The sequence below is a fragment of the Pan paniscus genome, chromosome 19, assembly GCF_029289425.2.
Source record: "Pan paniscus chromosome 19, NHGRI_mPanPan1-v2.0_pri, whole genome shotgun sequence".
In the NCBI taxonomy this organism is placed as follows: domain Eukaryota; kingdom Metazoa; phylum Chordata; class Mammalia; order Primates; family Hominidae; genus Pan; species Pan paniscus.
The window spans coordinates 37,019,005-37,033,406 of NC_073268.2; the positions used below are offsets into that span (position 1 = coordinate 37,019,005).

Sequence of the window (14,402 nt, forward strand, 5' to 3'; positions counted from 1 at the left end):
GCCAGACACCACAAATGGATGTAAAACTTACAAAGGCGATATGTGCCCTGAAAAAGCATATAGTTAAGGAATCTACCCTAGTTGTCACTGGTTAAGGAAGTTCCTTGGGAAGTGCCCTCAGGACCAGCACCTGTGAGAGGGTGAAGCTGGCAGGCCTGGCCAGACAGAGTGACTGCACTCCAGTTGCAACAGAGGTCTCAGCCACTCCCACAGGGAGCTCTAGAGGGCAGATGACCCTTCAAAGTTGCAGTGAATGGAGGCGAGGGGTCTGGGCTTTTATTGCCCACCCCATCTCCCTGCTCCAATGAACTAGGCAATGGATGTAGACTGTCCCCAGGCAGCTCCGTTCAGCCAGGGCATTTCCCAGAGTAAGACTCATCTGCCAGCATCCACTTCCAAGTCTCCTAGCAGCCAGGGAATGAGGGCCCTGATCCTGAAGTGGATGTCTGGGTGGCAGGTCACAGTATCCACTACAGAAGTCTTCCATAAAGTAGTTGGGGAGACCTTGAGTACAGTACTGATGGGTAAGCGGAAGTTAACTAGGCATAGAGAACGGAGACTTTTTCTAGGAGCAACCTGCTTTCTCTAGCACAATGCCAGGGGAGCCTTTGCATGGCAGGCACGGGCAGAGAGACTAATGAGGAGGCTGCTAAGGGAATTTAATAGAATACATTCAAATCTGGAGATGAGCATATACAAAATTAGACAGAAAAGCAAAGTTTCCTGATATCCACAGCCCTCAGAGATGACAATTATTAAGGTTTTTTTGTTTTTGTCTTTTGAGATGGAGTCTCGCTCTGTTGCCTAGGCTAGAGTGCAGTGGTGCAATCTTGGGTCACTGCAACCTCCACCTCCCAGGTTCAAGCAATTCTCCTGCCTCAGCCTCCCGAGTAGCTGGGATTACAGGTGCCCACCAACATGCCCTGGTAATTTTTTTTTTCATTACAGATGGGGTTTCACCACGTTGACCATGTTGGTCTCAAACTCCTGACCCCAAGCGATCCTCCCGCCGTGGCCTCCCAAAGTGCTGGGATCACAGGCGTGAGCCACCATGCCCGGCTCACTGCATTTCTTTTCCGTCTTTCTTCTCTGCACATTTTATTTAAAAGCAAGGATTTTATTATAGATGTGATTTGTTTTTCTGCTTTTTTCTACACATTTTTTTCTATACCTTTACTGTTTCTGATCACAAAGGCAACACCTGCTAATTACATAAACTCAGAAAATACAAATTTTAATAAAGAAATAAACAATACTTCCGTCCAGGCGCGGCCTTTAACCTGGCACCCCACGGGCTCCAGAGCTCCCGTTTCCATGATCCAGCCCAGCGCCTGGCATGCTGAGAATACCTGGAAAATGCCAGCTATGCACTGTCACCTCGGGAGGGTCTCTTCTTATTTCCAAAGCTGTCTTCTGCTTAATGAAATGCATGCAGACACTGAGCAAGTATGTATTGAGCTTCTCATCTCCCGGACACCAGAGACACATCCATAGACTGACTGAGTTCACTGCCCTTGTGCTGCACTCTGCTTGAGGAGACAGATGATGGTGTCATGTAAGGAGCTAAAATGTAAGGAGCTAAAATGTCCTGAGCTGTGAAAGTGGCAAGCGGGGGCTGAGGGATGGAGGGGGCAGGGTTGGGGCAGGTGGGGGTGACTGGGATGTCTAGAGCCCACGGCTGGGGCCGGACCCTGCACTGCTCTGCTTGGTGACCTCACTGTGCTCTGAGTCATGAGGGCAGACAGTGGCCAGGGTGAGGATGGCACAGTGCAGCCCTTTCCCCACTGCTGAAGATGCACCTTCGTGGGGTGGGAGAACAGGCTGTGGGGACTTGAGAGTCATCCTGCCCCCAGGGGTGGTTGTTTCTGGAAACAAAAATCCAGGGCTTATGCTCCTGGGACAGAGGAGCCCTGGGGCCTCGCGTCCTCCCCATGGCCTTCGCATTGGGCTGTGAAGGCGTCTTCCTGTTGAGTCTGAGGGAGAGAGAAGTGGTGCCACTCAGGGAGTCAGCTTTCATCTCACTTAGTCCTCACAGTGGCCCTGTGAGGTAAGGACCACCAGCAGCCCAATTTACGGATGAGGACCCTGAGGCTCAGAGAAGTTACATGGTTTGCCCAAAGGGACACAGCTACTAAGTGGCTGAATGGGATTGAACCCGGGTCTTTCTGAGACAGCCCAAGCTGTGAATGGAACGCTCCAGCTCACAGATGAACAGGTGAAGTGGAACAGACACTTTAGAATGATTTGGCAATATTCACCAAAGCTAAACATTTGCCTCCCATGAGCTAGCAATTTCCTCCCTTCGTGTGTACCTTACACAGATGTGTCTATATCTTCACTAAAATATAAGTAAAACAACCCACATAGGAGCACAATTTGTAATAGCCTCATACTAGAAACTTCCAAAATACCCATCACAGAAGAATGAATAAAAAACCATGGGACATTCAAGACTAGAATACTATACAGCAAAGAAAATGAATAAATTGTGGCTACAACATGAATGAATCTCACACAGCTCATGTGTGAGCGACAGAAGTTAGACCTATAAGAATAGGTCTATAAGAATAATATCTATAAGAATAGATAATGTGTGATTCCATTTATATGAAGTTATCATCAGGCAAACTAATCTCCAGTAAAAGAATTTACCTCGGGGTGGGGGTGCAGGGAATTGAGCCTTCTGTGGGGCCTGAAATGTTTACAGTTGCCCCTCAATGTATGTGGGGAATCAGTTTCCCCATCTCCCACAGATACCAAAGTCCTGATATAAAATGGTGCAGTATTTGTATATAACCTAAGTACATCTTCTTGTATGCTTAAAATTATCTCTAGATTACTTATGTGATCATGTGTCAGATAACGACATTTCAGTCCATGCCAGAATGCATATAGGACGGTGGTTCCCATAAGGCTATAATGGATCCATCCTATACAGGTGTACCATCTCTAAAAATTGATATTTAAGAAGAGATGGGGCCTTGTTATGTTGCCCAGATAGTCTTGAACTCCTGGGCCCAAGTGATCCTCCCATTATGGCTTCCCAGAGTGCTGGAATTATAGGCATGAACCACCACACCTGGCCAGGTGTACCATTTTGTATTGTTTATACTGTATTTTTATGATCCTTTTCTGTGTTTAGATACACAAGATAGCCACCATTATGTTACCATTGCCTACAGTACTCAATATAGTAACATGCTGTAGAGGTTTGGAGCCCAGGAGCAATCAGCTCTACCACTCAGCCCAGGTGTGTGTTTGGCTGGACCACCTGGAGGAAGCTAAGGAGACATGACCTAAAGGCAGAGGGTGAGTCAGAGGTGGGATCCCTGGACAGGTATGAGAAGCTAGGCGAAAATGGGTGAAGTCTGAATAAATTTCACCCTATTCATATAATTACTGCATTAATAACCTTAGATAATAGTTCACATTATCATTTAGTTAATAGGATTGCACCCATGTTAAATTTCTTATTTTGTTTTTTTAAGAGACAAAGTCTCACTCTGTCACTTAGGCTGGAGTGCAGTGCTGTGATCATAGCTCACTGCTTCCTGGAACTCAATTGCTCAAGCAGTCTTCCCACCTCAGCCTCCTGACTAGGTGGGACTACACACACACGCCACCACGCCTGGCAATTTCTTTTACTTTTCTCTAGAGAAAGAGTCTACCTATGTTTCCCAGGCTGATCTCAAACTCCTGGGCTCAAGTGAACCTGAACCTCCTGCCTCTACCTCTCAAATTGCTGGGATTACAGGCATGAGCCACCACACCTGGCCTAAATTTCTTATGTGCCATGGTACTGCAAAACGTCCTTATTAAGGGCAGCTGGATGGAAGGTGTACGTGTAAAATCATTTCAACAGTAAACATTTATTTTACAACATGAAGATGGTTATCCTTCCATGAGTGTAAAGTATAAAGGCAGGCTCATGGTGTCGTCAGAAGTCAGGTTTCAGGGCTGGGGGTGCTGGGAGGGGCTGGGCATGGTTGGCTTTGTGATCTGGGGGCTGGTGTGTTCCATCTCTGAATGTCTTTTGAGCTGTGCACTTACCAGGGATGTAAGTCATATCTTAATAAATTTTCATAAGTTTAACAAAAAATAAAACGAGGATGGGAAGCTTGTTTGGGATCTCGGGTGCTTATCTAGCCATGAGCCCTGGCCCAGATGCTTCTAGAAGCCTGGAGGGAACTGAGAACATTCAAAATAGAGGTGGCAGAGCCAAGGCCCCGAGGTGGAAGCGCACTGCTGCTTGTCCCTAGCTGTGAATGGGGTGTCCTGCTCAGAGGCAATGCTGTGTGCACTGCAGGGCCCACAAGTCCATGTCCATATTGTGGCTCAGTGCAGTGAAAGCCGATCTCAGCCCCTTCGCAGTGTGGTCAGCCTGCCAGCAGGTGGCCAGCTGATCCTCCTGGGAAATTGTGCCATCCCAGGGACTGGGTGTGAGTCTCTCATCCACAAATGTGGTGTCAGCCTGGTGAGCCTTGGAAAGGGCATGTGCAGGATGCTGAGCCTCTTCCATCCTCATGCCGGTCTCAAGGCCACTTGCTCCGTGGGCCCATCCAGCAAGTGTGGTGGCTTGGAAAGAAGCCGGCTCCATCCACAGGGCATGCTGTTTTGCTCAACTCAGGACCAACATCATCCTCCATAGTAATTCTCTTTGGTGGGAGTACTGGAAACATGAATAACAGATACCTTCAGAGTCTGAGCTGCTGAGGCCAGGGCTGCAGGGTGCCCTCCTGTCAGGAAAGCCTGCACTGGCAGCTGGAAGGCACCTGGTCGTGGTGCCTGCAAGGGCTGCAGCAGTGGCTGCAAGGCTTCGGGACTCACCCGGCTTCTGTGAGGTGAATTGTGACAGTGGCAGAGCTCTGCAGCGCCAGGGTCCCCTGCATGGTCATACTGACTGCAACTGGGAGCCCACCACACCCCTGGTGCCCCTCTCTTCCCAGGGCTGGGGTCTAGACCAGGCCCCTCTTGCCTGGGAATTATACGCTGGGAGGGGGACACAGGCCCACAGATTGGGACAGAGGCCCCAGGGCATGCTGCTGGCTGGCCGGGGCTGCCATGCTCACCTCTCTGTCTCTCGTGGCCTTGGTGGGACCGGCCTCCCCATTGAATGGGATTTTCCAGGTGTCTGGGGCTGCAGGGCAGCTGGCGGGGTGCCACCCTGGCTTCTTCCAGACATGCCAGTCACTGGTCACCGAGGGGGCCAGATGCAGGTGCCCATGTTGCAGCGGGGTTATCTCCCGACCTCCCTCTTAGTCCTGATGGGACTGGGCTGGGCCCCGTGTCAGGGTCCCCTTGGGCTTCCTGGGCTAGGCCTGTCCCATGGTCCCGGGGCTGTCCAGGACACATTTAGAAGGGACATGGACCCAGCAGCTCTGTTTGAAATCATCATGGGGGAACCAAGGGCCCCCCACATCCAGGTCCGTTGGGAGCTGGGGCATAGAGTTCCACTGCAGGAATCTCCAGGAACGCCGAGGTCCTCCCTGAGCCGGGGCCAGGCTGGGCATGCCCTGAGTCCCAGGTGCCCCCAGAGAGTGGTCTGCTGCCCTGGGCTCCCCAGAAGCCCCCACATGTTCCTGGGCCTTGGCCTCATGGACAGCCCCACCAGGACAGGGTGTGGGACGAGGTGGAGAAGCGGACCAAATGGGCCGCTGGAACTGGGCTGGTGGGCCGGGAAGGGCCTTCCTGTCCCCCTTGCAAAGGGTCTTCCCGCCATGTGATGCCAGCACAGACCTGGGTCCTGAGGACCCTTTCTCGGGTTTTGCTGAAAGGAAAACAGACGTGGTCAGTGTCTCCAGTGAGCCCATGCAGGCCTTTCCGGGCTGGGCCCCACCTGCCTGGGTCTCTGGAGTCCTCAGGGTCTCTGTGTGGCCCCCGTGGTCTGACACTGATGACATGCCTATAGTCTGCTGATCCCAGAGGAAGGGGTGTGTGCCGCCTGGTGTGGGGAAGCTTCCTGGGCATGGCAGGTGGCTTCTGGAACTGCCCCCAGGATTCAGCCTCACTGGGGGCTTCCTGCCACATACCCTCGTCCCAGGGCTATTGGGCCTGGGATATGGCCCCCAGTCAGAACTCAGGTGGGAGGGGCCTTGGATGTCACCAGCCCCTTGCCACTTCACATGGGGACCCGTCTCCACAGTGGGTGACTGGGCCTGGACGTGAGTCACCCTCTGCCCTCCTGGGCTGCCCCGTCCATACCAGGACTGACCGTTCCCACACCTGGCTAAACACTTGGCTCTGGCTCCGGGCCAGGGGTCCCACCTGTGCCCTCTCTCTGAATGCTCTAGGGGTCAGAGACACTGATTCCCTTGTCTCCCTGGCTCAAGGCTTGTTGTCCTGGCACCCTTGGAGGAGTCTGCAGGAGTGAGGGGCCTCTGCTGCTCTCTGAGGCTGTCAGCACTTGCAGGGAGGGGCAGAGGCTCTCACAAATGGGTCTGGCTCCTCCAGTGCCCTTGAGGGCCCTGTGAGGGAGAGAGCAGGCCACCGTGGGAAGTGGGAGGTGGCTTGTTGGAGGGTCTTGCCCACATCCCCCTCCTGCGTGCACAGCACATCCAGTACATATGCACTGAGCGCCTGCCCTGAGGAATGGTGGGCCTCCTGTACTTTCTTAGAGTCCAGGAGGAAGAGGAGGAAGAAAAGGTGAAGAGGAAGACCCAAGTAGTAGAGTTAGGGGTCCTGGGTACTCCCCCAGTATTGACTGCCCCAGAGGGTGACTCAGGAGGGGACCTGGTACTGGAGCCCACCTGGGGGTGGCAGGTCCCCATGCTTCCTTGTTAGTTTCTTCATAGAGGCCCAAAGATGATTAAGAACAGCGTCATCCACAAACAAATGGGAGAACATTCCATGCTCATGGATAGGAAGAATCAATATCATGAAAATGGCCATACTGCCCAAGGTAATTTATAGATTCAATGCCATCCCCATCAAGCTACCAGTAACTTTCTTCACAGAATTGGAAAAAACTACTTTAAAGTTCATATGGAACCAAAAAAGGGCCCGCATTGCCAAGACTATCCTGAGCCAAAAGAACAAAGCTGGAGGCATCAAGCTACCTGACTTCAAACTATACTACAAGGCTATAGTAACCAAAACAGCATGGTACTGGTACCAAAACAGAGATGTAGACCAATGGAACAGAACAGAGCCCTCAGAAATAATACCACACATCTACAACCATCTGATCTTTGACAAACCTGACAAAAACAAGAAATGGGGAAAGGATTCCCTATTTAATAAATGGTGCTGGGAAAACTGGCTAGCCACATGCAGAAAGCTGAAACTGGATCCCTTCCTTACACCTTATACAAAAATTAATTCAAGATGGATTGCAGACTTAAATGTTAGACCTAAAACCATAAAAACCCTAGAAGAAAACCTAGGCAATAGCATTCAGGACATAGGCATGGGCAAGGACTTCATGTCTAAACACCAAAAGCAATGGCAACAAAAGCCAAAATTGACAAATGGGATCTAATTAAACTAAAGAGCTTCTGCACAGCAAAAGAAACTACCATCAGAGTGAACAGGCAACCTACAGAATGGGAGAAAAATTTTGCAATCTACTCATCTGACAAAGGGCTAATATCCAGAATCTACAAAGAACTCAAACAAATTTACGAGAAACAAACAAACAACCCCATCAAAAAGTGGGCAAAGGATATGAACAGACACTTCTCAAAAGAAGACATTTATGCAGCCAAAAGACACATGAAAAAATGCTCATCATCACTGGCCATCAGAGAAATGCAAATCAAAACCATAATGAGATACCATCTCACACCAGTTAGAAAGGTGATCATTAAAAAGTCAGGAAACAACAGGTGCTGGAGAGGAGGTGGAGAAATAGGAACACTTTCACACTGTTGGTGGGAGTGTAAAGTAGTTCAACCATTGTGGAAGACAGTGTGGTGATTCTTCAAGGATCTAGAACTAGAAATATCATTTGACCCAGCAATCCCATTACTGGGTGTATACCCAAAGGATTATAAATCATGCTGCTATCAAGACACATGCACACGTATGTTAGTTGCAGCACTATTCACAATAGCAAAGACTTGGAACCAACCCAAATGTCCATCAATGATAGACTGGATTAAGAAAATGTGGCACATATACACCATGGAATACTATGCAGCCATAAAAAGGATGAGTTCATGTCCTTTGTAGGGACATGGATGAAGCTGGAAACCATCATTCTCATCAAACTATCACGAGGACAAAAAACCAAACACCGCATGTTTTCACTCATAGGTTGGGATTGAACAATGAGAACACTTGGACACAGGAAGGGGAACATCACACAGCAGGGCCTGTCATGGGGTTGGGGGAAGGGGGAGGGATAGCATTAGGAGATATACCTAATGTAAATGACGAGTTAATGGGTGCAGCACACCAACATGGCACACGTATACATATGTAAAAAACCTGCACGTTGTGTACATGTACCCTAGAACTTAAAGTATAAAAAAAAAAAAAAAAAAAAACAGCGTCATCATCCAGGGCCCAGATATGGAAGAACTGTTCTCGAAAACGTGCCCACAGGCCAGACCTGGACATCTTCATGTGGCGCTCTAGGGACAAGGTGGGTATCAGGCCAGGAGAGTTCCCTGGGAAGGGTCAGAGCCCACACCCCGTGACCACTTCAGTCTCCCACTGGGCAGTGCCAGATCCTTTTGTGGCCACCCCAGGGGTCCAGATGTGCACAGAAGGCTGTGGCTGGGGAGGCGGCCTGGGCAGGGAAGTGCTCATCACACTCCTGACTTTCATCTGGGTCATGTGAGGGATGGACTCGGTGTCACTGTGCCCTGCCCAGCCCACCTGGCCAGACCTCCCTCTGGGCCAGAACAGAGAATCATGAGAACAGTGTGAGGAAGCTGCCCTTGGGCTAGTTGGGGTCTGACCCCAGTGCTCCCCAGGCCCCACTGGGCACATGTGGACTTACTCCTCTGAACCTTAAAGGCAGTGCTTGTTATCAGCATCAACATCTGTTCCCCTTCCAGCAAATACATGTCCCACAGGCACGGGGTGAGCCCGAGAGAGATCTGTGGGGAAAGTAGGCATGGGAGGACCTGGCCCTTCCAGGCTGGGGCTGGTGGCTCGAGCTAGCCCATTGGGGCTTCAGTGACCTTCCCCGTGAGAGTCACTGGACCCCTCCAGGAGGCTGGGTCAGACAAGGTCTTGCAGCTCCTTATGGGGGGCACTCATTTCAGTGGAGAGAGGGGCTTCCCCAGGGCTTGAGCCTCCCCTCAGCCCTCCCAAGTCAGGCCCTGGCCCAGTCTGCCCTTAAGGCTGGGCCTGAGCCCCACCCTCTGCCCTGGGATGACACCTCTTCGGCAGAGGGTCTTGCTTGTGTGTCGTGTAGGGATCTGCCTGAGCCTCCTGTGGGCTGGGGGTGAGCCGGACCCCTGGGCTGGGGAAGCAGGGCACTGCAGGGCAAGGAGGGTCCCTGAGCCAGGGTCTCCCTGTGCCTCCTTACCCCATCATTCAGCACCCAGAGAAGCCAGCTGAAGGAGGAATCCTCTGCGCATAGACCTTCCTTGTCCTGATGGGAGGAACAGAGGTACTCAGGGCCCCATGGGCTGCCCTAAAAACCTCCCTCTTCCAGGGCCCTCTGAAGACCCTTCCCCAAGTGCAGAACACTGGGCAGTGTCCCGGGCTCCCCCCAACATCTTCCCCTTCAGGCACTCCCGGTAGACACACTACCCTTAGCCCTGCTCTGTGGGAGCTGGGCCCCCATCCCTGTGCCTCTGTCGCCTCCAGGGCTGGAAAGGAAACCCAACTCCCAGCCCATGGGGAACCCGACATCCCAGGTCATGCCCTGGCTGGGACTCAGCCTGTCCCCAGCCCCATGAAGGGCTCCAGCCCCCGCTGCTCCTCCAGCCCCCCAGGATGCAGGGCCTCTGGGGAAGAGCCGAAGGAACCATAAACTCACCAGATGACACATGGTCTTGGGTTGTTACATGGGTACCACATGCTCCTGATGGTCTTGGAGCCCTGAACTGTCCCGCCATTTGGGCTGTGGAATCCTGAGAAACCCCCAGCCCATCATGAAATCAGAGCCCTCTCCCAAGATGTGGAGCCATCAGCTGGCAGAGCTGGGCAGCTGCAGAGCCCCCCAGACCCCGAGGCCTCCCACCCTCCCATCTGGTGACCCCACCATGTGGCCTTGGCCCTGGGGAGGGGGGTGGGAGCATCCCCTGGAGCCTGGCTGGAGGTGCCCCTGGAGGCCTCCTGGGCCAGGGTGCCGGGAGGGCAAGCCTGACTTTGAGGCCACGACAGGGGGTAGCCAGAACAGGGTGGGTGCTGGGCTTCGTGGTCGTCTCCTGGAAGTGGGGCCGGGCCAGGGGACACGGGATGGGGAGATGCTGCCATCTGGGCTTGGTTGGCCCATTTGTGGGTACCAAGGGAAGCTGGAGCCTGGGCAGCTGAAGGGCAAGAGGACTCTCAGGGAGGGGAGAGTCAGCTGCACAGAATCAGAGCCGGAGGGCGTGGCTCCATGATACACAGGGCGGCCTTGGGGAGGATGAGATGCCTTCTGCTGATGAAGATGAAAGGTGTCTGACTTGGGCTCTGGGGGTCAGCCCCGGGCTCCTGTGGGACCCTGTGGGCTCCTGTGGGACATCCTAAAGGCTCCCAACAAGCTGGCAACACAAGGAAGGTGTCTTCAATAAAAGCCGAGATCACTTGGTCAGGGTGGCTCTCTCTGGGTCTGACTGCGTGAGGCAGACATCCTAAAGGCTCCCAACAGTTAGCTGGTGACACAAGGAAGGTGTCTTCACTGAAAGCTGAGATCACCTGGCCAGGGTGGCTCTCCTCGGGTCTGATTGCATGAGGCCCCGGGAGCAGCTGTCCACCTACCCTGCAGGGAGAGCCTCTCACTGGCCAGCAGCTGCGCCAGTGCCTAGAAGGCATCCTCCTCAGGCAGATAAAGGAAGAACAAGGCAGTGACATGGCCCAGGTCCCTGCAGTAGCCCACCTCCTGCAAGAGCCAGAGTCACCGTGGAAGGACATCACCTGGGAGGGCTGAGGTCACCTGGGAGGACTCATGTCATCAGAGAGGGCAGAGGTGACTGGGGAGGCTTCCTCTGAAGAAGAGGCTTCCTCAAGATGCAAATTCATTTTATGACGACAGCTATGTCCATTGGGCCTTTTAGCACCTTGTCCAAAATGTCTCCTGATAGCACCGTCCTGCTTGTGACACCGCCAAGCTCCTGAGCTTTGGGGCAGCCCCAGGAGGAGGGCATCATTTCTTGTTCCAAGAAGGGGTGGTCAGGCCCAGGTGACACCAGGAGTCCAGGCCCGACTCCTTTGTGTCTCAGTGAGACCCCTTGAGACCACCCCCCTTGCTTGGAGGTTTATGCCAGCAGTGGGCTGGAGTCCTACCTCCTATATCCTGGTGGGTCACAAATACTAACTTTAAAAGAAGCAATGACACCCACACCAGACACCCATGCCCGGGAATATGGAAATATGGACCGGGAATATAGCCGTGAACATGGGAATATGGTCACTGCCTGGAAATACTCACCATGTTATACTCTGAATATGCCAGGAGGATGTAGAATAGTTCCCGCTGCCTAAAAAACAGATAAAGGGGGCTTTTGTTTCTTTTGTGCAGATGTTAGTTTCACTTTGTCTACAAACCCTAATAACAAATCCAATTTCAGGTTCAGATGATTCACCAGATAAGCAGTGAGCTCTTCAGGGCCTTTGACTATTTAAGAAATGTTTCAGTAAAATCCACATCTGTGAAATGCTAATAGCCCAGTTGTACAGTGAGTTGACTGATCATTTTTGCTCTGATTTTTGTTTTTTGTTTTTTTTGTTGTTGTTGTTGTTGTTGTTTTTTTTTTTTTTTTTTTTTTTTTGGTTTGCACGCACGCCAGTTCAGTCTTTGGGTATACAGTTCTTCCATGGTTCTAAACCAATGTGCAGAGCCTTCTGGCCACTGCTCCAGCCCCTCCTGGAGCGACTCCTTCATCCTCCAAGTCTCCAGGGTGGTCTCTATGCAGCCAGCCTCTCCCCGATCCGTCAGTCCCTGGCCACTCAGAATGGTTCTCAGTCCCTATGGTTTGGCCTTGTCCAGAATGGCCTATGATTGGAATCCTACAGCGGTATCTTGTTGACTCTGGCTTCTTTCCCTTAGCAAAATGCATCTAGGATCCACCCACATTTGTGCGGACATCACTGGCTCGTTCCCTTTTCTCACTGAGTCTTCTACCGTTTTAGGGAGGACCAGCCTTCCTCTCCGCATTCCCGTGTTGAAGGTCGTTCCCGAAGGCTCCATGTATGCGTGATGAGGAATCAAGCAGTGAACGTGGCATGCAGGTTTCATGTGACGTCAGTTTTCAAATCAGTGGGTTCAATATCTGTGACACTTTGGGGACATGGAGTTCAAGTCCATTGAGCTTTGTGAGCCACTGCCCAACCAGCTGCCAAAGTGGCTGTGCCATGTCACGTTCCCAGCAGACCTGGATGATAATTTCCAGGAAACTGAATCCCCCCAGCATTTGGTGCTGTCAGTATTGCCTGGGGAGGCTCATGGGCCCTCCATCCTGCTGCCCTCCTGTGGGTCCTACCATGGGTCTCTGTGGGTCAGGGAGAGCAACTTTCACCATTGTGCATGATTTTCTTTGCTGCCTTCTGTCTCTGCAGGATCCTCCTGGGTTCTGGCCCCACATGTTCCAGCCTGGCACAGGGCTTGGAACCTGGGAGGTGCTCCGTCCATGGTGCCGGCTGCTCCCTGGGCCAGGAGAGCCCTTGGCAGCTCTGTCGTCCCTCCTGGGTGACCCTGGATTCTGCTCCGGGGAAGTCCCCATCCCTCTGGTTCACCCCATCTCTGTTGGCACCCTGTGGCTCCCATAGGCTTACTTGACTCCATATCGATCCCTGAAGAAGATGTGGTTCCCTAGTGTCCAGCTCATGTCCAGGTAGACCTGGTGGATGTGTTCAGAGGATCTCTTGCCCTTCTCCTTCATGACCTATAGGACAGGGCCAAGAGGAGGAAACAGCCTCAGAACAGATGGAAGACTCCCTGCCCTAAATGGTAGTCAGCCCACAGTCAGCACTTCTGGAAGGAAGGAAAGGAAGGCTTCCTTCTGCAGAAAGCTGCTTTTTGGCTTGTTTCTGAAGCTGGGGAGGGTCTGTGGTTCCTATGTCACCTTCTGTGCTTAGGATGTGCGTCTGACCACGGTACCCACTCCCCCAGGCTGGGCAAGACATTCCCTCTAGCTGGAGAACTGGGCCCTGACCCAGCCTGGCCTGTTTGTTGTGCTCTGGCTTAGCATACCTGGTATTTTCTGGGATTTTTCATCTTGATTTCCTGAATGTTCAGGAGGACTGACCACACCTGGCCCTGGACGTTCATGGGAATGCCCTTATACACTCAATCAATTAGCTGTGGGCAGAAAACGATCTGGTGTCACAGGCCACGAGATGACCCCAGCCAGGACCAGAGCCCGAGGATCCTGGAAATCTTTGGTTTTGGCCCCATGATTCCTCGGTAAAGGTGAGGTCAAGCTGGGACAGGGTCTCCCTTCGCAGGATTGAAAGAGTGTGTGGGCACTCAGAGTCCTGAACTCTGATCTGGACCTTTTCTTTCCTTCGGGTCAGCAGGAGGCATCCCCAGCCCTGAGCTAGGGGTGGCCCCAGCCCTAGATTCAGATTCCCTCTCAGCAAGGTGATGCTTGCATGAACGGGCAGTAAAGCTGGCAACCAGGCCTGCGGTCCTCTGGGTGAGCACTGTGTGCCACCTGCCCTCTGAGAGGCTGACGGTGCCAGGCCACAGCCATGGGTGCCTGTCCCCTGTCTCTGCAGAGAGTGGTTCTGGGGGCCTCTCCCTCCACACATTACTTTTTTGCTGTTCTGATATGTCTCCCATTCTCCCAGCATTTCCATCCACTTGCTCTTTCATCTCATCTCCTGCCGCATTTGCTGTCAAATGAGGAATGCTGGAGTTAGCGGAGGTGCCAGGCTTCGCAGATGCTGGGTCTTGGGCTCTGGAGCCCTGGTGGGACCCAGCTAGAAGGAGCCAGGGAAGGGCAGACCACAAAGGCTGAGGGCCTTTGAGCAAATGAGTGCCAGTGGGCTGGCCTTGGGACCCTGGGACGTGCCATCCTCAGGCCACAGACACACCAGTCTTAGGTCCGGTCCCAGTCTCTAGGTGGGGTCCTGACACAAGCGGGCAGCCAGCCCCAAGCCAGGACTGTGGTTCTCACTTTGGAATTTCATCAAACTGCCAGAGATACAGCAAGCTGGGGTCAGGTCCAGCAGGGACAGCTGCCCCTCCGAGTGACAGCATGTTGCCCCCACCTGCTACCGCCCAGGCCCGCTGCTTTCTCTGCCTCACTGACCACTCGCCGAGTCCCCCCGTCCCTGGACCAGCCCCCCCATGGATCAGG

At 52.7% G+C, this 14,402-nt stretch overlaps 1 protein-coding gene and 1 pseudogene across 1 annotated transcript; both read right to left on the reverse strand.

Moving 5' to 3' along the window:
- Positions 1–3,856: 3,856 nt before the first annotated feature.
- LOC129393027 (TBC1 domain family member 3D-like) lies at positions 3,857–7,688 on the reverse strand. Its single transcript, XM_055102275.2, has 3 exons — positions 6,747–7,688; positions 5,070–5,767; positions 3,857–4,669 (listed from the first exon to the last, which is right to left on the reverse strand). The coding sequence occupies exons 1-2, from the start codon at positions 6,886–6,888 to the stop codon at positions 5,313–5,315; spliced, it is 597 nt and encodes a 198-aa protein (XP_054958250.1). The 5' UTR covers positions 6,889–7,688; the 3' UTR covers positions 3,857–4,669; positions 5,070–5,312.
- A 267-nt stretch (positions 7,689–7,955) lies between these two features.
- LOC100976202 (TBC1 domain family member 3F-like) lies at positions 7,956–13,929 on the reverse strand (annotated as a pseudogene).
- Between the last annotated feature and the right edge of the window lie 473 nt (positions 13,930–14,402).

Coding starts and splice junctions, on each gene's coding strand:
- LOC129393027 (XM_055102275.2), bottom strand. CDS start 6,888: ATGGCCATTTTCATGATATTGATTCTTCCTATCCATGAGCATGGAATG. Junction 5,768..6,746: donor TGGGGACCTGCCACCCCCAG/GTGGGCTCCAGT, acceptor TTTTCCTTTCAG/CAAAACCCGAGAAAGGGTCC.